General features: G+C 40.1%; 2 protein-coding genes across 4 annotated transcripts in view; one reads left to right on the top strand and one right to left on the bottom strand.

Annotated features, from left to right (window-relative positions):
- The first annotated feature begins 1,088 nt into the window (after positions 1-1,088).
- GRN (granulin precursor) lies at positions 1,089-18,488 on the top strand. 2 transcript variants are annotated; one of them, XR_014028402.1, is made up of 14 exons: positions 1,089-1,182; positions 4,484-4,640; positions 5,801-5,947; positions 7,084-7,168; positions 7,759-7,880; positions 9,369-9,507; positions 9,950-10,056; positions 11,044-11,173; positions 12,981-13,078; positions 13,348-13,644; positions 14,680-14,913; positions 15,992-16,234; positions 16,861-17,077; positions 17,916-18,488. XR_014028402.1 is itself a non-coding variant. In XM_081343153.1 (13 exons), exons 2-13 carry the CDS (start codon positions 4,488-4,490, stop codon positions 17,005-17,007), a joined length of 1,902 nt encoding a protein of 633 aa, XP_081199279.1. In that variant the 5' UTR covers positions 1,089-1,182; positions 4,484-4,487; the 3' UTR covers positions 17,008-18,488. The 2 variants fall into 2 exon arrangements, 1 of the variants encoding a protein (XP_081199279.1); XM_081343153.1 differs by having other exon boundaries at positions 16,861-18,488.
- Positions 18,489-22,000: 3,512 nt separating this feature from the next.
- Positions 22,001-23,587, bottom strand: part of GJC1 (gap junction protein gamma 1) — a 28,258-nt gene continuing 26,671 nt past the window's right edge. For both annotated transcript variants that reach the window (XM_081345665.1, XM_081345664.1), the window contains exon 2: positions 22,001-23,483. In XM_081345665.1, coding sequence (XP_081201791.1) covers positions 22,283-23,464 — 1,182 coding nt within the window. In that variant the 5' untranslated portion in view covers positions 23,465-23,483 and the 3' untranslated portion in view covers positions 22,001-22,282. The remainder of the gene's footprint in view (positions 23,484-23,587) is intronic.

Below are 23,587 nucleotides of genomic sequence, written 5' to 3'. Positions count from 1 at the left end.
CTAGAAATTGCACTCTCTAGTGGTTCATATTTACATGGTCACATATTTAAAACATGATTTCAAATATTCTGTGGCTCCTGCTTGATACAGACTGCTGGCCTTTGCCCATTGTTATAAACAATGAAACCCTAACTGTTCTGCAATTATGGGAAACTAACGCCACAAACCAGCAAGCGATAACGGGAGATAATCTAGTAAGAAGAAACAAAGCATTAAAGACAAAAGGATAGGACAGAGCAGTGTTTCTCAACCTCAGCAATTTTAAGATGTGTAGACTTCAACTCCCAGAACTCTCCAGTCACGCCAAGCATAGAGCAATGCATTTCCGTCTGGAGCACAAACTCTCCAGTCACGCCAAGCATAGAGCAATGCATTTCCGTCTGGAGCACAAAGGACAGAAGCATCTTCTTTTCCCACGAGTCTCTTTTGCCGAGACATTATAAAATAGTCATACTAATATAACTCAAGAGACTTAGAAAGAGGGAGCACGCCTGACCATGTCGCATTAAATAAAACAAACTACGATACTGAATCTAAATAACAGGGAAGTAGTCTCACATGCCTTGTGAAAGCTACAGCCCAGGGCCATAGACCTTTCCTCCACTCCTTTCTTTGCAGAAATATTTACTGTTTGCCTAAAGTGCCCGAAAGACTGAATGCCCTGCCATGTCTTCGAAAGGGCCCAATAAAACCATCGCCTTCACATTTCTGGAGCAGAGACGAGGGGACTCCAAATACCGTACACCCTTTAAGAGACGCTTTTCTTGATTACCACTTCCGGGGTGCGCCCCGGCAGCCGCACAATCAACATAACAATTTCCGGTGCTTGAGACGACCCTCGCCCCCACCCCCGTAAGTACCTCCTCCCACCTTGTCACGTGCGCCCGAAATCTTATTTGAACCTTAGGAGGCTTTGAATCTTGGCCAATATGATCTCATGGTATTTTTGCACTCGGGTGGGGAGGTGGGATTTAAATAAAAAGCACCAATCCAAAACAAAGAGCTTTCGCCTCCACGCCCTTCTGGAGAAAAAGGAGCCAATCGCAATGGAGTAGTCAGGGCGAGAGGGTCAAACCTAATTAGAGAGGCGTGGCCTGGCTTGAGACTTAGTTTGCTGGTTTACATGCAAGGTATCTGCTGCAGAGTTTTACTAGACCAACATCGGGATCGCCGGTGCTAAAGGTGGGCTTTCTTGACGGAGCGTTTCGGAGACGTGGAAAGACTCATCGTCCTTTCTGAAGGCTGCTCCGTTAGCCTGTCTTAGAAAAGCGGGTGCTTCGGAGCGTATGATATCGAAGAGGGGGAACCAAAGTTGGGTGCTCACTCCCAGTTTTTGCCGCTTGGTTCTGTGGGAGACAAAATGGGGGTGAAGGGAATCTGATGGGGCTCTACTTGTCCATTATCGCGTTCGTTCGGCGTCGCCTTTCTCTCTTCCCCCCACCCCCTATTCCTGGGTCATCTCTTTAAGGGATATCCTTAGAGGCAGCTCTTGTAGATGCCGACACAGCCATCCTTGAAGGTATTGGCTTGAGGCCAGTACTAAAGGCCCTCTTCTAAGCTGTTGATTCCTCCGTGAGTCACCAGACTGCCGGGGGGGGGGGGAAGCCACCAGGTCCGAGTCTTGTATCCAAAGGGATTTCCTCCTTAGTGCTTTTAAGAGATACTTTTTCTGTTGGAGATAATCAACCCAATCAGCTTGTTGGGTTTGATTATGATTATGTCAAGCAGTTTGTTGGCTCTGGGTGTGAGATGCACAAGTATATAGCTGGACAAATTCAGACTTTCAGCATTTGAAAATATTGTGGTTCTTTAATATACAGCTCTACATGCAAGTTGCTACATGAAACATTTACAGTTTTCTCTTAAGTAAATATCTGACACGTCCTTCTGATATTGCTGAGCCTTGATGAACAGACAGACAAAAACATGGTGGAAAGGGTTAGAGCAGAGGCAATGAAGAAATAGGCACACACAAAAAACCCTGTAAGACATTTCGTAAGAGGGGAAACTTCAACAGCTCCCATGAATTCTAGAATAATAAATGGAGTTCCTGGATTTTCAAATGAATTTCTGCCTTGTTTTCTCGCTGGAGCTTTCTTGCAGAAATCAGAGAAAGAAACTTTGGAAGGACCACTCTAATGTATCAAGCAGTTAAACTTGCATGTTTCAGTTAATGTAGCCTTATAATAAAATAGATTTATTTCGCCTAATCACGTTTCTTGGAGGACTGACAAAAATCTGATCTTCCTTACTTTCTTTTTCCAGTCTTGCTTAAATCTTACGTAAGGTGGTGTGTGTGTAAGCTGTTACATTACATTTGACAAACTCAGCTTCTTCTCTGGGCCTCTTCAATGCCCTCAAAGACAAAGGGGCTTACTACTGAACAACTGCAGCTCTGAGATTGGAGCAGTGAAAAAAGGGAAGTTTTCTTATTGTTGGAACAGACAAAATAGTTACTCCTCAATCAATCTGAGTCATCTGAGGAGAGGCTATGAATTTTGTGTGCATATGTGATTGAGATTGGAAAATGCATACATTGAGGAACTGTGTAAGTATCTAAAGCACAAACTTGCTGTGTCATGTGATGTGTTGTGACATATCACAACTTTTTTCGCATTGCCGGAACTTGGGGTGGCCTGGCCTCTGCATGATGCAACCAACCCGTGGGCCAGCAGTTTGACACCCCTGATTCTAAAGCATCTGTATGAGAATGGGGACTACATGCTTTTAGCAGTTTTCAACCATCTACTTGCAATCAATTTAAATGATTCTTCATTGAAGTGCTAGTTGCTCTGGAGCACCATGGGCTTTGGGACCAGAGCTTGTGGGAACAGTCTTTAGTGTTGTGAACATAGGATCTGGGATAAGTACATGCACATGCATTTTAACTAACATTCTTGGAATTCATTCACAATTGTCAAATGGTGCAAGAGAATATGGGAACAAAAAGAAAGAACTGGTAACCAATTTCAGCATTGTCACAAACAAATGTTTCTGAATTGTCACTCTGCATGCACAGGCATTCTCCTTGTTTCAGTTTCCTATGACATTCTGATAATGATATGTAGCTGCTTATTATTCTATGGGGCAACTCATAAGCTGTAATATATTATGAAGCATATGATAAATATGTGAGTAGTACAACTGGACTTGCTTAATGATAAAGACAAGTTGTATTGGGTTGGATCATTTTTTCCAGATCAGTGTACAATGAGATCTGGTGTACATATGAACCTGGATATTGTTTTTTTTGCAAACGGCTAAATAGCTAAAATTTGTGAGCTTCTGTAGCAGAGGTTTAGTTGGCCCTTTTCTAAGTGGCTTCTGCATCAATTGAAAATGCTTAGATGTATAAATTGTAAAGAAAGTTTTAATTGTAATAATTTTAATTTTTTTCTCCTGTCATAAGAACTTTTTATTGACAATTTAGCTTCAGTTAAATCAGAGAAAAACTTTGACTTTATGGTCTTGGATACAGCCAACTCTGGGATGTCAGAAGTGGGATGCTATTCAAGTATTAAAAGCAGCTAGGATATCAGTTGATACGATTTGTTTCTTAAGAAAAACATTTATGTGTTCATTTAAAATTCTAGGCATAAATGGCACCATGAGGCATTTTAATAACCTCTGCATAAATTACAAGAAGTTCTGGATGTAATAATAATTTCAGAATGTTAACTACTGGGGCTTGGGTACTCTTCCAATCAGCAGGATCCTGGAATACATATGTAAAGCTTTGTAGGGAAAGCCAGTAGAATGTCTCAATTTTCTCCAATCTCACATTTTTAGTGGTAATCTATGGATTACAGCTCTCATCTCTTGCTCTGTAAGGGGATAGTTAGAATTTTGATCTCTTACGTGAAGGGAACACACAATTGAACAAGGCTGGGTATGGTTTCTTCTAGCAGGGTATTGAATCAGTTATGTACTTTCATGGGGTATTCATTTTTAGGGAGATATGGTTGGGAGAGAGAGGGCAAGAGTGCACATAGGCATGTGGGGGGGTGGGTATGTGTACGCACACGAATACCACTGTTTTGGAATGAATGCAAAATGTTTCGTAGTATTAAAAATTGAGCCCTTACAAATTACATTAAATGTTCAAATGAATTGCTATTTTCTTCTAAATGCTTATTTGTTTGACTCATAAACATTACATAAATATAATGCTGAAATATTTTCTGAAAGGAAAAAAACCTAATAAAGCATTGTCCTTACTGTTGATACACCCTATATATCTCCTGCTATCAGGTTTTCCTGGGCTTTGCAACAAAAGCTGATCCACATGATCTTCCCCTGTTGCTTTTAATGACTGTCACATGAGGTTCCTTTAGCTGACTTTCCTAGCTGAGTCATTAAATAGCTAATAAGTTAGAATTCTGTGCCATAAAAGGTTATCAGCAGCTCTTAATTTATGAGGAGGGCTGTGTATTTCACAGCAGTGCAGGCCTCTGAAGTGCCTTCTCTTTATTCTTCTGTCTAGGTTCATGGCTAGTATGTGGGTGCACTTCCTAGTCTTCCTGGTACTGAGCAGGACAGCCTCTTCTTTGCAGTGCCCTGATGGGCAGAAATGTGAAGGGTCTTCAACATGTTGTAAGCTCCCTGAAGGAAGTAAATATATCTGTTGCCATCAGCCTCAGGTAGGAGTTGTTATGTTATTCTTCTAAGGAAGGGGCAGAAAATGGTTTCCTAAGCAGATGGAAGCATTTTCATCAGCAAAGCTTGTGTTGATTACATGAATAAAACAACATAAGGAAAAAAATGTCAATAGAAAAGAATATATGTAGGTCAAGGGGATATATGCTCCCTGAGAATATCAAGGACTTCATTAAAAAAAGATTGAATATTGCTGTTTTAGTAACCAGCTTTGTTACGGGGCATCCAGCTTCTCTGGAATGCAGAAAGAGTGCAGAGAAGAGCAACAGAGATCACTAGGGGACTGGAGGCTAAAATATATGAAGAACGGTTAGAGGGACTGGGCATGGCATAGTCTAGTGAAGAGAAGAACCAGGGGAGACATGATAGCAGTGTTCCAATATTTGAAGGGCTGTCAAAGAGAGGTCAACCTATTTTCCAAAGCACCTGAAGGCCAGGCAAGGAATAACAGATGGGAACTGATCAAGGAGAGATTCAGCCTAGAACTAAGGAGAAATTTTCTGACAGTGAGAGCAATCAACCAATGAAACAGCTTGCCTTCAGAAGTTGTAGGAGTTTCATCACTAGAACCTTTCAGGAAGAGACACGGCTGCCATCTGTCAGAAATGGTGTAGAGTCTCCTGCGTGGAGGGGGTTGGACTAGATGACCTACAAGATCCCTTCCAACTCTGTTATTCTATTTTTTTATGAATCCCAAAGGTGCTTTTTCAAGAGGCAACTGAACTTCTTTGTTCTTCTTTGAAGATGTTTCACTTCTCATCCAGGAAGCTTCTTTGTCTCTGATTGGATGGTGAGGAATGAAAGGATTTATATTCCTTGCAGACATTTGCATTCCTGAGGTCACTTGGAAGTTTATCTCTGTCCTCAAGATCACCTGAGTGGTGCAAATGGGTGTGGAGCCTTCTTGGAACTGCTGAAAGGACAGTGTTGTGGACTAGAGATAGATGACGTTGTGTTCCTCCCCCTCTGTTGAGACAGGGAAGTTGCCTCTTGAAAAAGGACCTTTGACTGATAATCTCCATAGACACTTCTTTGGAGTTGTTGACAATTCCTGAAAGGATATACTGTATTAAGCCTTGCAATTTGCATAATATCTTGGGAAACAAAATTAGTTATGTTGTTGCCTCATCTTTTTTATTTACAGTTCACAGGAGCATCCCTCGGCATGTTGCCCCCAGATAGCAGGAATGAGGCATCTGGCGTTACGTGTCCCGATGCTAGCACATGTCCAGTGACACACTCCTGCCAGCCCAGCCTGAATTCTACCTTTGCTTGCTGTCCTTGGGAGGAGGTGAGCTTCAGGTTTGAAAACGAGATAAGGGCTGGCAATGATCAGAATACCTTTCTTAACAGAGCAAGTTTAACTGACTTTCCCCATACCTCCTAAGTTGTTCTTATCTGCATGCCATAACTACTTTGCTCTATACTGAACTGAAATGTAACAGATCAAAGGAACAGCTTTTAATTTCCAGTGGCCTTCCAGTGTAGGAGATTATAATTACTATTTTTTACAGTCCATGTATCCAGTGATCAAGCTATCTGGGAATGTTGGATTTGAAGTCCCTAGCATCTGGAGATTTAATAGGTCAGAGAAACTAAGATAAATATTCTAATATAGGGCTGAGGACCCTGGGTTCCTCACATATTATTCAATTACTGCTCCTTTTAGCCAAATTATATCGGGGAGAATAGGCAATAACAATACTATCATTTCCAGAGGGCCATATATTTCCCATCACTTTCCTGTTTGGATTTGATGCCTAAGTGGAGGTTAAGTAGAAATGAAAAACTGTGAGGTTGAAATGTTCATTTCATTTCCTAGTTGTGCAGATAACTGACGTCTTTGGAAAGCTTTTATTTTTATTTATTGTATTGTTTTATTATAGAGAATAAAATACAAATCAGTGAAACAAACAAAATGAAACAAAACAAAAGCATACATTCAACCCTAATAATAACAAAAAAGAAAAAATAGTGTACAAAGCTTTTATTTTGACTTCTCAGAATTTCCATGGCACTTGACCACCATATTAGTTGAAATTCTGGAAATTATAGTTCTAACACACTTGGAAGGTACCAGAGAAAGAAATGTGTTGGCTAAGAAGGGCTGTAGTTCTAGAATATGAAGGCATATTGCAATCTTAGCAAAAAGTTATAGAAAAATTATTACTGAAAGGAAAGGAAAAAAAACCTGAGGACATATACAGTGGCTTCATTTACTTCTCTATCCTTACTACAGCAAGCTAAAATGGCAACACGTGTCCTTCGTATCTCTGCAACTAGTTCACAGTCATGGTTGGTAATTGGCACATCTGTTTGAGAAATTAACCTTCAGGGCTTATAACACTCCAGTTTCCACTGAGATCTTCTGTATTTGCTGTTCTGAAAAACTTTAGGGCCTTTGGCTCTCTTTTATCTCACTTCCAGGCCATTTCTTGTGCTGATGGCCATCATTGCTGTCCCCTTGGCACCCACTGCAGCACTGATGGAAGACTCTGCATAGAAAATGAAGGTATTTGGAGACAAGTAACAATACTTCAGTAAGAAAAATATCTCCCAGTTAATTCAAGGAACTCAATTCAATGCTTCTTTAGAGGGATATATTTGTTTCCCCAGAGTAAGCAAATAAGAAAAGCTAAATTTGCTTTTTTTTTTAACAAAAGGATTTAGAATAAGTTATTTTAGCAGTTGAGTCTGAAATGCACAATCTGAGACTCCTAAGCCTTATTGCAACCGCCCAAAGCCTTAGGGATGTGATCTCCAGAGTTGTTGCCAGTTATAATAATAAATCTGATCACTGGATGAATGATTAAACTGATGTTTACAGCATAATCCCATTCAGTAGATTTAATTTTAATGTAAGTTAAGTTAGATATAAGGCCTAGTTCACTCAGTATATTGCCCTTCATGTATTTATACTGCCAGGGAATTTATTTTAAGGTGGTTTTGATTTGAAAAAGAATCTTATCGTGCCAGAGGAACCTCATGGTATAGACAAATCAAGTGCCTGTTTTATGCAGAAGAGAGAGAGAGAGACTTTTAAATTTCCAGGTCTTCAAACTTAAGATGTCCCTTCTAAGTTTTACTTATTTTGCATTCCAGATTCAACCTCAGCTGTCATAGTCAGGGCTGTTCAGTGCCCAGATAGCGAATGGGAATGCCCAGATGGCTGCACTTGTTGCTTAATGGCTGATGAATCTTGGGGATGTTGCCCAATGCCAGAGGTAGGGAACTTAGATATGGGCAAGTGAAGGAATTTTCATCCAGACAGGTAAAATCTGGCTCTTTGATTTTTTTAAAAAATGAAGAAGTCACTGAATTTCACTCTCCTTTTCATCAGCCCAGAGACTCTTTGTGGTCAGAAACTTTTTGGGCCAAATATTTGTGGAGCAAGCATCTCTGAATGACTTGAATCACTTTTTTGTCACCTAGGTTTTTTTTTGTTATTTCTGTTATTTCTGCTATTTTTTAGTCCTTAAAAGGACTGTGGAGTTGTGTGTGAAGCCAGGAGATCCTTGCAGATGTCTGGCTACCAGTCCGTCTGTTACTCATTTAGCACCACCCAGGAGGCAGGTGTGGCTTAAGGTTTGCCACGGACGCGAGTAACTTTGCCCTCCTGTCACCTAGGGATTACATTAACTAGAATCTTGTGAAGGCTAAACTTCAGAGGAATATTCTGTTGCATTTGTGTCCTTTGGCCTACAAACCGACGAGGCTGAATGTGGCAGATAATCAGTGACCAAATTCCGATAACGTGAATTTTTGGTGCTTTCCTAGCATTGGGGATAGGAAGAATCGTAGATGTTCCTCTCGGAGGAATTCCAATCCCATTTTTATTGTTCCTCTTGGCAAGCATATGCCCCAAAACAAAACATTCCAGTCTCCCACTACTATGGATTTACTGGCTGGCCTCCCACACCCCCACCTCCCAAGTTCCATGGTCCCTCAAAACTTATCCACGCTGCACTGACTTTCCTAAAACAAAAGAAAGTGTTGGCCAACATTTAGGTTCTTCAGTTTGCTCAAATGTCACCAATACTTTAAAAAATTTCTCAGTTGCACGGTTCATTTGGGGTTTTAACAAGCAGAGGAAGCACTGAATCACATTCTTGCATCACTTTCTGCTCACCCAGAGTTCTGAGCAGTTTGTGTCAGAATCCAAACAAAGAAAATATTTTCATGTAACTGGGCAACTACTGAGGCTAGATGTACTTTTTTAAAAAAAAAATATGAAGTAAGATTTCTACCAGCCTTCCCATTACCAGGTGGAGACATCTGTAAAACAACACAGAAAATGAAAAAAAAATAGTGTGTAACACTATCTGGTTTTTTTTCTAGGAAAGTGACTTCTATACCTAGCCTGCCAACTACATGCTTTATTTTGCTTCTCAGAAAAGTCCAGCTTTCTTTTTAAAATAATTTAATGAATCTGTTGTTGGCCTGCCCTAGAAGTTCATATTTGTTTAGACTATGAAAGAAACAAATCACAAAGCAAGTTGCAGTGTGAAATCACTGAAGTAAACAAGTACTCTTAATATTCAGTGTTGCATCCCGCATGCAGTAAATATTAGGGTTTTGCATTAATATTCCAGTGTGCTGTTTTGATTAATAATTTTTTTAAGTAGTGTGTTGGTACAAAGCTGTTCGTTGAGCACTATGGGAAAAGATAACGGTGGGGAATGATGGTGCACTCATCCCCTTCTTTTCCCCAGGCATCCTGCTGTGCAGACAAGATACACTGCTGTCCCCATGGCACAACCTGTGATCTAGTTGAGGCACGATGCCTTGAAACTTTTGGGGAACAGCCTCTTTCAAAGAAGTTTCCAGCAAAGAAACGGACCCTGGCGTTAAGTATGGAGTAAAGAAATAGAACTGGGTTTATTGTAGCTTTTCTATTATTCATGGTGAGATCGATACTTTAATCCAGTGGTCCCCAACCTTTCTGGCACCGGGAATTGGTTTCAGAAGAAAAATTGTCTTCCACGGACTGCTAGGTGGAGAGGGATGGTTTCACATGCAACCTAGATCCTGCACATGGACACATGAAGCTTCACTCCTCTCCCACCACTTCTATAACCGGTTCCGAACACACCATGTACTAGTACCAGACTGCGGCCCAGGGTTGGGGACCCTGCTTTAATCCATTATAATTGCTAGATTAGGTAGGCTGGGTGATGCTTGCTCTTCAGCATCCTATGCTCGCCAAAAGGGATAGCAATCCATTCCACTGCCCATCTTTCCCAGAGACCTTTTATTTCACCTCTTGAGAAGGTAATCTTTGCTCACCTTGCAGATCTGACTCAAAAAAACCTCTGTCCTGGTAATCACTCTTCCTGTCCAGATGCTGCCACTTGCTGTGTGCTTCCAACTGGCCAATATGGTTGTTGCCCTTTACAAAATGTAAGTATAGGGTAGGATTATCCAATTAGCGAGCTGGTGTCTAGTTTTAAAAGGAATTTCCTATGTGTGTCTGTTGACATTTGCAGTGCTGGGGTGGAGTTAAAAAATGCAACATGATATATGTTAAATTTGTAGTGCGACTCCAATCCCTTTTTTATGTGCTTACAAAAGGGGCAGGGCTTTCATCACAGTGCTATCTCAGCCATCCTGTTTTGGTGACACACAGCCAAGCCAGGCTGCAGTTCTGAATGTCATGTAATAGATTTTGGCCAAATGTGCAAATGGCTAGGAGTGCCTGCATTGTTCAGTCAGGGCATCTGTCCCTGCTCATGGTGGAAGTGAGAGATATTGGAGGATTCCATCCACACCCGACTTCATCACTGGGTTTTTCTTGAGAAAACTGGGGTGGCATCTGCTAAGTAATTTGGCTTGATGCCTTACCTTCCAGACACTTTCCTTAGTATTGGGATTTGGGAAGGTATGAAATTGATCAGAGGGTCTTTTTAAAAGGTGGTCTTTTGGCCAAGGAATATTTAGTAGCATAACTTCATTAAAGGTTTTCTGCCTTGTTTATTCTCCCACAACTTTTGCTGGTATCTTAAATGAATTACTGTGGTGTGCCATGAATTACTTGTTTTCATGGCTATCAGTATATGTTGTGATGCTCCATTAGAATTGCTTCTGGTTGGTGATCTGGTTTTTTCTTTTATCTTCTTTTCATACTTGGTTCTATCTTCTTTGCACATTGCATTTTATGTTTACTGTATTTTGATCGTTTCAAATTATTTCTTTCAATGGTTTGCAATATTTTCAGGCGTTAGGACCCAAGCAATTAAAATTAGGGGTAATTTTAAATTGCCAATATTTTTCAACTCTTTTTAGTCTTCTCCACCCTACCTCTTGTTCTTATAGGAAAATAATACAATGATACATACAAAAAACCTGGTAGGTTTACTTATTGCTCTGAGCTTTTCCTTTTCTCACCAGGCTGTGTGCTGCAGTGACCACCTTCACTGTTGTCCACAGGGCACTCAGTGTGACCTGAAGCATTCCACGTGCACCATGACACCTGAGGGGTCATGGCCCATCACTCACCTCACTGCAGGCCTCCAGACAGGTGAGATGATTAAATGCTATGATAGGTCACCAGCTAATAGGAAGTGTCATATGTAAAACAAGGGTGCCAGAAGAAGCTTCATGTGATTGGAGAGGACTGATAGTGAAGAGCCAACTTTTAAAGGATTGAATGCGAACTTCTTGGGCGGAAAAGGCATGAGCTTTTTGGAGCAAGGAGAAAGGCAGCCTAAGGCTTCGAAAAGAAAGAAGTTTAGAATTTATTTTTCTTTCTTTTGGCTTAAAATAATATTTCCCATGTTTTGGATGTTGGACTAATTGCTATTTTAGATGATCGCTGATTGGGTAGTTACTGTGTTTCCCAGAAAATAAGACCGGGTCTTATATATATATATATTTTTGGCCTCCAAAAGAGGCACCAGGCCTTATCTTTTATATTCACCTCCCACACTGATAGCCCCGCCTAGCCAGTCCATGTCTTCTGCGACTGAAGGAGCAGTTTCATTCTGCCGCTGCATTCTGAACTGCATTTTGCAATCAGGCCTTTCCAGGCCTCTGCAGCCGAGTACCAAGCTATGGATTAAATCCATAGTTCGGTTCTCAGCTGCAGAGATCTTGAAGAACCAAGCTATGGATTGAATCCATAGCTTGGTTCTCGGCTGCAGTGGCCTTCCGGAAAGGCCTGTGACTTGAGAAATGCAGGCCTGGCTGCAAAAGACACCGCAGAAATGGGCCAGCAATGAGAGACCTGGCTGCAAGGTAAGTAGGTGCAGGGGTGCATGGGGCAGCTCCACCACCACCCCCGCCGTAGCTTGATTTTTAGGTGTGTGCCTCGCCCCAAAACGAGGGCTTATTTTGGGGGTAGGGGCTTATATTAGGCCTGCCCCAAAAATCAAGCTAGGGCTTACTTTTGGGGTAGGCCTTGCTTTCGGGAAAACATGGTAGTGGGAATTTTTGCCAGTTCAGTTCTCAAAGCAGCTGCTTCATTTCCCCATATGGCCCTTGTGGCCCATTTGGGAAGCTACCCGTGAGGGAAATGAGATGCTGAACTAGATAGCTGGTGGATATAATTCAGAAATCAGGGTGGGTGGGTGTTGGGGGATGATTCTTTCTCCACCGGTTTAGAAAACTGTAAAATATGGCATGAGGGGCAGAATCTAGTTTTTTGAGAAAATATGCTTTCTTCCAAAGGAAGTTTATACCTTTAAAGTTTGCAAAAGTTTCCTGTTCTGAGCAATGTCTATAGAAATACAGGAAACCAGAAGCATTGTTCACTAAGAGTTAATGTGCAAGAGACTAGGATGCTTGTGTCTTGCCCAATTTCTTGTTCTACACTTCCTAGCAGAAGAAGTAATTTTTGCATTAGCATTAAAGAAAACAAATTAAGCACATTAGACACTTTATAGTACTTTGTTTCATATTCTGTACAAATCAAGTGAGAAACTCATGGCTACAAACATGTAAATATTTGCTTATTGCCAAATTTAGATACACTTTACATGCCTAACTGATTAGGTGAGTGCACTTGTATATGACCGTGTTAGGACTTTACCTCACATTTTCTTTTCCCAAATTGAGCACTTAGGGTAGTTCCCTCCTTAAGTTCCAGGAGCAACCTTAATTTTTGGTAACATTCCTTCTCCTTTCCATATGCATATATTCTGGGTTTTGTGGAGGAATTGCTGGGCTGTCATTCACAGAACCCAAAGCCAGCATCTTGGTTGACAATTTTGGAAGTTATAATGTAGCCAATCTGGAAGGTGCCAAATTGGGGAAAGCAGGTCTATTGGTTGCTTAAGAAAGGAGAACACTTTGTGTTCTTTGAACATAACTTCTTTTTCATCTTGCAGCTCACGATATACAATGTGATGAAGAATTTATGTGCCCAGATGAAAATACTTGCTGCAAGACAACCTCTGGTTCTTGGGGGTGCTGTCCACTAGAGGAGGTAATATGTTTCTCAGAAAACATGGTTAATTAATTTGGAAGCTTGGGAGGGCATACTTGGGGTGCTGATAGGGATTCCTGGTGGTCTTAGAGGAACTACCAGCTTCCATCCTGGTATTTGCTATTTGAAAGTGTCCTTCAGCCAAGACTCCAAAAAGCATTTTATCAGTTGGAATTGGCACAACTGGCCAGATGGGTATTCAGTAAAAAAACAACCTCCTACCTCCTCTTTGGGCATAGTATTCTGATTGTGTTTTGTGTCCTTCTCAGGCTGTATGTTGCCCAGATCATATCCATTGTTGTCCAAAGGATTACCACTGCAGATTGTCAGAAGGGACCTGCTCAAAAGATGGCCAAAGTATTCCTTTGGTGTCAAAAGAAGACACGAGCTCCACAACAACCTCAAACATAGATTCAAGCTCCACAGCAGCCTCAAAAATTGACTCAAGCTCTACAGCATCTTCCATAGGCCAAATGGTCCAGTGTGATCCCTACACAGCTTGCCAAGGTGGTCAGACTTGTTGTCAGCTTGTAACAGGTGCTTGGGGATGCTGCCTGTGGACACAGGTGAGAAGAGACCTAAGCTTATTTAATGCTACTGTGAGGAACAGAGGAATTGTGAAATTGCTTTGTTTCCTGTCAGGAACTCCCTAGCATTTGCATAGTTTTGTAAATAGATGCAAGAAAGGAAAGGGTGGAATTGAGTCTAGTCTATGAGTGAAGAACAAAAGGGAATTAATTTTGGTAAGTGCTGTTCGCCAGGTTCTCCTTAGCTTCCACTGCTAGTTCAGTCCACCTCTCATTTCTCACCTCTCATTCATTGCTCATAGCTGGGACCCTTTCAGGTGTTCACAAAATTATAATTCCTTCTTAGATTATATGCATCCCAGTTGCTAGGCTTTCCAGGATGTTCCTGTGTTAAAGTTTGGGGGGAGTGTCTTGGAAAGGAGAAGGGGGTTTATTTTTGTTTACTTACACATTCTGCATCATTTGTTTCTGCAGAAGTGCAGCAGAGTTGTTGACTCCAATACTGCCCAGTTATGGTTTTACAACTGTGAGAGGCCTAGGTCTATTAAAAGGTCAGGCAATTTTTTCATAGCTGAGAGCAACACTTTTTAAAAACTAGCATTTTGGGAACCAAAGGTTTCTGAGGATGTGCAGTAAAATCACCAGTGAGCATATTTCAGTCCTTTCTTTGATGTGGTTTGAGATCTGGAGACAGAATGGGGACTAATGCAAAAGCAAATTCACTAATTTTAGCACTTTTTTAAAAAATTCTAACACTGGCAATTTGATATTAGTTCCTGAAGGCCAAACCAGCAGTTTCACATGGGTTGCAGACTCTTCAAACTTTGTTTCCTAGGAATGGCTCTTGGGGAAAAAAGGTCTGTCTGTCTTATGCTTTTTCATATTATTTGGCCTCTTGCAGTTGGAGAGCAAGAAATGGGGTATCATCAGTTTTGGCCTCCAACCAGAAATGGTTTTAAGATGAGGTTAAGGGACTTTGGTTTGTCTACTTTAATTCAGGGTAGGAATTCCTTCTGGTCCAGTAGGCCACTAATGAGTTTTAGCCCTTAATGTGACTTTTCTTTCTCTTGCCAGGCCACTTGCTGTCAGAATCAGATTCACTGCTGCCCCAGGGGTTACATCTGTGATTCATCATCAGGCACTTGCCTAAAAGATGGAGATCGTATCCCTTGGGTGGAGAAGATAACAGCAGTTGTTGGCAACCTCCCTTCAAGCAAAGATGTGAAGTGTGATGACCAGTTTAGCTGTGCAGATGGACAAACATGCTGCATGCGCTTAGGAGCCTGGGCATGCTGCCCCCTCTTTCAGGTAAATTGAGGATTTCAAGGCATAGTAGGCAATTTTCCTTCTTGGATAGATCGTTGACTTAATCATCCATAGAGTCTTATAGGAAGAATATATTTGCATACGTTACCTTTGGGGCATTTGGGACAGCCTGACAACAGGGCATTTTATTGGATGGATACTCTGGAAAATCTGCCACGAGTGGCTTAAGTGAAAGTCTTTTATTGGTGAATTAGTCAACGAGCTCAGCCTCCCCAACCTATACTCTCCATGTGTTTTGCAAGGTAATTTCCATCCCCTACTCCTAAAGCCATTGGGGCTTGCCGATGGAATGGGATCTTGAAAGGTGGATCTTAGAAACCCAGATTTCTAATGCCCTTTCACATTCCTGTTATGGCTGTGAATTAAGCGTGGAGGCCAAGCTAAGGCTTTCCTTGTTAGCAGAACAAGCACTATCTCTGGAGAGTCACAGAGAGTCTCATCTATCAGCCATTAAGAGCTTTCAGCTGTTCTTTTTTTCTTTTCTTTCTAATTAATATCTTAATTCAGACATTTTAAATTTAACATGGAAATGGGAAAAAGAAGGAATAAAGGGGTGCTTCTGCCTTTTGGACAAAAGTTTCTTTGAAGCAAAATGGAGCCATGATAAAAATAAGTTTTATTTAGGTAAAGGTAAAGGTTCCCCCGCACATGTGTGCTAGTTGTTTCCAACTCTAGGGGCCGGTGCTCATCTCCATTTCAAAGCCCGAAGAGGTAGCGCTTGTCCAAGGACGACTCCGTGGTCATGTGGCCAGCATGACTGGACACCAAAGGTGCATGAAACGCTGTTACCTTCCCACCGTAGTGGTCCCTATTTTTCTACTTGCATTTTTACGTGCTTTCGAACTGCTAGGTTGGCAGAAGCTGGGATGAGTAACAGGCGCTCACTGTTACGCGGCACTCGGGATTTGACCCGCCAAACTGCCAACCATCTGATCGACAAGCTCAGCGTCCTAACCCACTGAGCCACCGCGTCAAGTTTTATTTAGTTCCCTTAAAACGTTCCACCATAAAGTGTATTTTTATGTCAAACCAAGCAGTACCTCCTTTTTTGTATATACAGGCAGTTTGCTGTGAGGATCACCAACATTGCTGCCCCTCTGGCTATACCTGCAATGTGGCAGCCCAATCTTGTGAGAAACGGCACTGGCCAGGCCCTGTTGCTGCTGCAGAGGGGCTGCTGACTTGCTCGCAAACTGCTGCATCCAGCCAGGATGTTTTATGTGATGAAGAACACTACTGCCATGAGGGCCAGACCTGCTGCAAGGCCAAGAGAGATGGCTGGGCCTGCTGCCCATATAAAAAGGTTAGTGCCCAGACTTATAGATTCAGTCGTGGTGAACAGTTCAAAGGAGACCATGGATGGGTGGGCAGACAGGATGGGTCTCCCCAAATCAGTAAAGCAATGTACAGTATGTTGTTCCTCTGCACAGTAAGAAGACCAATATTTTACTACAATGTTGTCTTGTCATTGTAGAAAAAGTAAAGGCAGCCTTGCAGGAAATTAATCAAATTCCACCATAAATTTTCTATGCAATGTTTTGAGTTCCTCAGAACTTACATGCATTGATAAAACCAATAAGGCAGGTGAAGTTATATATATCATTATATTCAGATTCAAGGGATGCATATTTTTTTTTCCAAAATGTGCACATTTTTAATTTTATTAAGGCTAATTAGACTACTGAAAAATAAACTACAGTTCTTCAGAACCTGAAGAACCTACTGTTGCTGTGACATAATGTAAGCCACTGCATTACACATCAACTGTATTGTACATTCAGATCTAAAGCTATTTCTGTCTTTTATTATTAAATATTTTCCCAGGTCATTCTTCCTCAACTTGTAGATTTATTGAGAATCGTGTAAGGATTTTGAGTAATATTTCTTCATTAAGGATTGCTGGACTTCATTATCTCTTTTATTTCATAGGGAACCTGCTGTTTTGACAGGCGCCACTGCTGTCCTTCTGGCTTCTATTGTTCTATGTTCGGATATCATTGCTACAGAAAGAAGCCTCTCCGTTGGGACACTGGCAGCATCTCCCCACGTTCTATTGAAGCCCATGTTCTGCTTTGAAGTGCCTTTTTGAGTGGATTTGCTCAAGGCCTTGGGTTAGAGCAAGCTGTTTCAGGAAGAGTGGCGTAAGGTGAACCAGGGCCACTTTTGCCAAATTGCTATTCAGATCCTGAAGGATGCCTTCTATTCTACCCCTTGTCACCACTATGGGTCAAATAGGCCATATTCACTTACATTAAGTCAACCCTTTTACTTCTACACTTTTCCCCACCTTTCCATCCAGGATTCAATGCCCTGTCCAAGGTCATGTGGGCTATAACCTGGAATCTGAAAAAGCCACCCTCCTGAAATTCTGCTCTGAAGACTTCACGGGCGCAATGATTTTCTTTCTCTGTCATTCCTTAACCTCGAAAGAGGGGAGTTTCAATGCACTTTCCAAAAAAAGGGGAAAAAATGTAAGATTGGCAGATGATTTTGCCACGTTGCCCTTTCCAGCCCTGTCCCACCTCATCCTATCCTTTCCACTTACCCTAGTGTATTGATTTTCTGGATGGCATCACCTGATTTCTGAAGAGCAAAAGTGTCTCCTTTTTCTGGTAGCGTTTGCAAAATACAGGGATACTAATTGTCTGGATGAACCACTGCAGGTGTCTTGAATCACTTTTGCTTAAAGAAGGGCTGCCCAGCAACTCTTTCATGAAGTATAACAGCAATTTCTACTTTCTTCTTAAGATTTTACTCTATTTATAAACAGCCTCCAATTTTTAGAAAGGCTTACTTAGCACTTTGCAAGGAGGTGTAAGCTTGTTTCTGAGTCAAGTAACAGGCATTTGTTTCGTTTCAGTTGATAACATGGATTTTGGCAGATGGCAGGGAAAATGGAAGTCTTTGATTATCTTTAAGTGTTCTGTGATCCCCCATGCAGAATCAGCACACCTGATGCTACTCCCTCCCTTTGTTTTTAACAGGGGAACTTCAACTTACACGTGACAGGTGCTTTCTCTGTTACCAGACCTTGATGCTATGTTGTGTGGAAAAATCAAATAAAATTTGATCAAAGTAATAGTGCAGTTTTATATTTTTAACTAACTTTACTTGCTAAGAAATGTAAAGAAACTTACAAAAGGGTTTTCAGAATATTACACTTATGGATTAGGTTAATGGAAATTTTTTGGGGGGGGGGTTTCACTTGACTTTGAGATCAGGGGAGAGAATTCAGTCTTTCTTTTTACACAGTATCTTTTGGGGATTAACAGCTTGGTCCTTCCTTACAAGGATAGGTATCTCCTACATAACATTTTGTTGACTCCCCCTCCCCTTGTGAGTGCAAAACGCAGGTTGCAACAAGTATATCCTAAAAGTACACCTAAGGAGATGGTATATTTGCTCAATAGGGTCAAAATGCATTGGATCCATTGTTGCAACTCTTCTAATAATTTGAAGACACATACATTCTGCTGTACTTTTAAGGACTTCAATGCATTATTGGAGAGTTGGGGATTTGTTAAGTGAATTAAATAAAGGCAAGTCTAATAACTGTATTGAGTTACTTTCTAACATTCATTCTACCCAAAGCTGTCACTGAAAATAGTAATGGGAAAACCTTTTCCCATTGCCTCATCTTCAGAGCTACTTATCTGTAGCTAAAATGTTTTCTAAAAGTATGAAAACCTTGATTTTATTACTTGGACATGGGGGTTGAATTGGCATGTGACCCAACCCACCCACTTTGCTTGTCTAAAAAGGCTTTGAGATAAATTAAAATTTAGCTGCCATTTTATCCAATCAAAAAAGGAAGAAGTAACATTATCTTCTACATTTGAAAGGCAATATTGGGATCTGCAGTCATGCAAACAGCTACTGTTACACATTTGATTATTACCATATGATCTTTCATGTCCTAAAACACTGTAGGTGTGCCACCCATCTTTCGGTGCAAGAAGGAATGTATGAGTGCAAGTGTTAGTAGATTTCTTGTATCCAACACAGGCTGTATTTTATTCAAGACAAACTTCAGACTAAAGCTCATGAGCTAATTTCTTGTATTTTCATTTATAGCACCATCCCAATATTTGACTATAACTATGTTACTTGATTAAATTCAGTTCAATGAAAAAATATTTACTTGGTAAAAATTTCCAGCTTCTCATTGAGTGTAGTTTTGTATTGAAATAGTCCTTGAATAGCTGAGTGTTTCCTGCTGGTATAGTACTTCTAAATCCTGCATCCAAAGTATCTTTGTTAAAAATTGCAGAATTTGGTACAATATTTTTCCGGTGTGGGGGGTCCTAGAATGGCAAAGCAATGATGTATGTTTAAAACAATCTTTTTTATAAGGTACGCATCGATCAGATTCTCTTTTAGGAAAACTTCATAGCTATTATGCTACTTCTAGAAGAAGCCAGATGCTCTCCAAGTATCGGCCTATTAGTTCACTATCTTTATACCCAGTCTTGTGCATTTAAAGATAAAAGATGGCAAACATCCCTTTTTAAAAAATGCTGAAATTCTATAAAACAGAAGCACAATCAGACGCCTCCAAAATGTATTTGATCACAAACCCCATCAGTTACATTCAGCATGATTAATGATCAGGATTATGGGAGTCCCGTCTTAGAAAGGGAAGCACCAGTTTATCTAATCCTAACCCTTTCTAGACCTTGGTGTTATTTTATTTTAAGCACAGGCTTTCCATTTCTGATTCATATATGTTCATAAACTGAGACTTGCTTCGAGAAAGGTAATCTATAAATTTTGAGAATAAAAAAAGCGAAAATGTCAAACTTCTCAAAAGGCCCCTAAATTCTAGAGAGAGAAAATAGAAAATAGTTTCACATCGGTGCAGTTTCTTGTCAGAATGGAGAAGAGGATGGAGCAGTTCTACAAATCTAATGATCAATGTACACAAATATTCATTTTTCTCTGCCCTAACTTCCCTTGCCAATGTGATGTTACCAAATACAATAAACATTGCATTCTATGATTATAAAAACAAATTGAATATTAAATCTTGGCTGATTTTTTTCCAGTAAAACAAAAACTAAACATGCACCTAGCTCCCAAATTTCTTGGTGTAATAAGAAAAGCAGCTTGGGTGAAATTTACATCATTCAATCAGAATGGCCTCTGCAAAATACCAACATTAAAGAAATCTTAAAACATTTGCTTAAATAATTTTTCGGATAGATTTTTCAATAGCAGAAGAAGCATGACTGTTCTTATTCAAAAGCTATCATATTTCTCAATGCAATTTCTCAGGTTTTAGACACAGCAGCAGATAGGTGTGCATTTGTATCTAGGCCTTTTAAAATATTGCACAAAAAACTAGAGATTCTGCTAAATGAGACAGACTTTGTGTGTGGTGGATGGAGTAGTCAGATGTAGCCTGTACAATTTGAACATCACACACAAAAGATGCCTCTGTCCAATTTTGGAAGAACCCGTCCTTTCCCACATTGCCTACTCTGCTTGTTAAGTATCTCCAACCAATACCTATTTCAAGCAGCTCCATTTGCTACCAAAAATGGGTTGAATGCATCTAAATTTGGACATGACCCCATTTTCCACTTAAATAGCTGTTAAGATTTCTCGTATAGGTTCTGAAAAGCCAGTTTATTCAGTGATTGTATCACAGCAGTAGGAAAAATGACAAGCACTTGGGGTACTGTCATTGCTACCCATTGTTTTTAATTCAGACTTTACTGTAATGAAGTAAAGTACTCAAAGCCATTTTCTATTGAGCACATATTGCATTAAATCCAACTCATCACTTACCAAATTTTGCAAATATTAGCTCAGCACCATAGTAGATAAAACCACAGCAATTCAAATACATTGAATCTATGAACCAAATAATGGGCAAACTCCAAAAACTATTTTGTTCTCATTAGGAAAGTAGTTAAGACTTCCAGCTTGCTGTATGGAGCTGAAATTCTCCTTCAAATGATTTACGGTATGTATTTAATTAGAACAGCCTACAGTTTCACAAGGCTGACTAGAATACACTGCTCCCAAGTAGTTTCCTGCTGCTTTTTGTATGAAATACATAAATAGTAAGACAGGAATTTAAAAGACCACGGAGGAAGACTGACCTTGGACACTGCTAAAATAAACAGATTTTTCAAAGTACAAATTTTTCCATCACTTCAAATTCACAATCCTTCATTACGTCTCACAATAAAGAACTTCCTGAAGAACCATGTTATACATTACATGCCTTTAAAGTAACATTTCCCCCTTCAAAATAAAGTCAAATATTTTTTAATTCTATATTTCCCTTAAGTCAAGATGTTTTTCCCCACCATTTGAGTACTGCTTCAAGTTTCAAGAAAGCAGGCCTTTCTTTGGCTCAACAATAGTTTAACTTGCCTAATTTTTTTCCAAACTTTAAATTGTTTCCAAGCTCAAGAGGTGATGAAATCATTCCTAAATCAGGGATAGGCAACCTAGTACCATTTAGATTTCTGGACTATAATTCCAAAGTAAGTCAGTAATATGGGAGCTTCAGTATAAATTATCTGAAGGATATCTAATTGCTGTCTAAACTGTGCAGTATCAAATATATGTTTTAAATTAACCATCAATTTATGTATTTATTTTAGTTTTACTTTCAGAGCGGTTGAACTCTTACTTTTTTTAATTCATAAAACATCAATTCCAGGCACTTTTTTCTTGACTTTCATAAACTGAATACAAGGTTATGTGCCAGAAGCAGCCAGTCTGAATTTTTTTTTTTGTTCATTCAGATTCAAGGATATTCACTACAGGGGAAAAAAAATCTGACTACCGTACATCTGAAGACATATTTCACTAACCTAAAGTTTAATTTAATTTATTATGCAGAAGCTTAAAGTCATGACAGTCATCCAGAATTATCTGCTCCATAATTCAAACCTCTATAAAATATAAAGTAACATCAGCCATCTCTATGAAATTGAGGAAAGCTTCAGAAGAACATTGAAAATTCCTATTTGATTCCTTTTAATATAAAATGTGTAATTGAGATATCCAATGTACAAATACAAAAATGTGCATAATAAAAGGTGCCATAATACTGTACATACAATATAAACTGTTTTAACAAAATAATTGAAAAAAAATCCCTGGGACTTCTGCAGATCTGGAAGAAACATGAATACAAGTTTTGGAAACATCAGTAGATGAGCATAACTACTTTTCTCTTCTGTTCTTTTGCACAATACCATTTAGCAGCACGAAATATCTCTGAATTTTACTAAGGCCAATTATTTTTCTACTGGAGATTATTTCGCACCCAGTTTGCTAGATATAACACGCTGTGAGAAAAAGGTATGCATTCTCTCTCAAGTGAAGAGCATCAAATCCAAACAGAGGTTTTCCCATCCCCTGATTTACTACTGCCACTGCTTTTGTTTGAGCTGCCTCTACGCTTCTTCTCCTTGGAACAGGATGGATTATTCTGATTATTGTATGCATGGATGGCAAGATCTAAGCGTTCCTGAGCTACTTTGATTTCTCGCTGGATGTTCTCCAGTTCAGTGGGAATGTTCTCCTCATTGCTGCCATATTGTTGTTCTTGGGCAATATTGGCTTTATTCTGTTTATGTGCTATTTTGGCATTAGACATCTCTGTGTACTGTATCTGATCAGGTTTCATTGCAATATTGTACCCTGGAGGAGCTGATGGGGTATTCCAAATAAAAGGATAATGGTAAGTTCCTGAATCTTCTAGCTCCTTTCGCCTGCTGTTCAGTGTGTCCCGAATGGTGCCAAATCCCAAGTGAAGCATTTCCCAGATGTTCAGAAGTAAACACAGACCACTCACACCATACATGATGAGCAAGAATATGGTTTTTTCTGTGGGCCTTGAAATGAAACAGTCAATAGTATGGGGACACGGATTTCTGCTACAAAGAAATGTTGGACTGACTTCAAATCCATAGAGTAAGTACTGGCCTATCAGGAAGCCAATTTCAAACATAGTCCTACTCAGCAGTTGAAAGATGTAAATCTTCATAAGCCCATCTTCTCGGATTCGCCTCCTACCATCATGCTTTATTTTTGCGAGGGATGGATTTTGTTTGTTCTCTTGTTCACTCTCTACCTCAATCTCTGGATACATCATTGGATCTTCCTCATTATCATCTTCTGCTTCTTCTAAACCTCGGTGTTGTTTCCAGCGCATTTGAAGAGGTTTGCTTCGTAACTTCCGTTCCGTTTCACCATGTTGCACCATCCGAGCTATTTTGTGAGCAGCATAGCCTAAGTACATTACTGAGGGAGTAGAGACTAGGATGATTTGAAATACCCAAAACCTCACATGGGAGAGGGGGGCAAAAGCATCATAGCACACATTTTCACAACCTGGCTGTTCTGTATTGCAAACAAATTTGCTTTGTTCATCATAATAGATGGATTCCCCTCCCACAGCAGTGAGAACAATGCGGAATACAATCAGCACAGTCAGCCAGATCTTCCCAACAAATGTGGAATGATTGTGGATCTCCTCAAGTAGACGGGTCAAGAAACTCCAACTCATTGTGGTCAAGGATGTTTACCTAAGAACAACAAGGGAAGGGAACAGAGTAGGTTTTAAATATATTCTTTTAAACAACAGAAAAATATGCCAGCATTGAATTTGAATAATACATGATTTTATCAT

Source organism: Vipera berus (genome assembly GCF_964194415.1).
Source record: "Vipera berus genome assembly, chromosome: Z".
NCBI lineage: Eukaryota > Metazoa > Chordata > Lepidosauria > Squamata > Viperidae > Vipera > Vipera berus.
This window is presented reverse-complemented; position numbering and strand designations above follow the sequence as displayed.

Bases quoted from the DNA above. Each gene is read 5' to 3' on its own strand.
- GRN (XM_081343153.1), top strand. From the start codon at position 4,488: ATGGCTAGTATGTGGGTGCACTTCCTAGTCTTCCTGGTACTGAGCAGG. The intron at 11,174-12,980 runs GTGAGATGATTA...TTCATCTTGCAG, and splicing joins CACTGCAGGCCTCCAGACAG to CTCACGATATACAATGTGAT. The intron at 13,079-13,347 runs GTAATATGTTTC...TGTCCTTCTCAG, and splicing joins GGTGCTGTCCACTAGAGGAG to GCTGTATGTTGCCCAGATCA.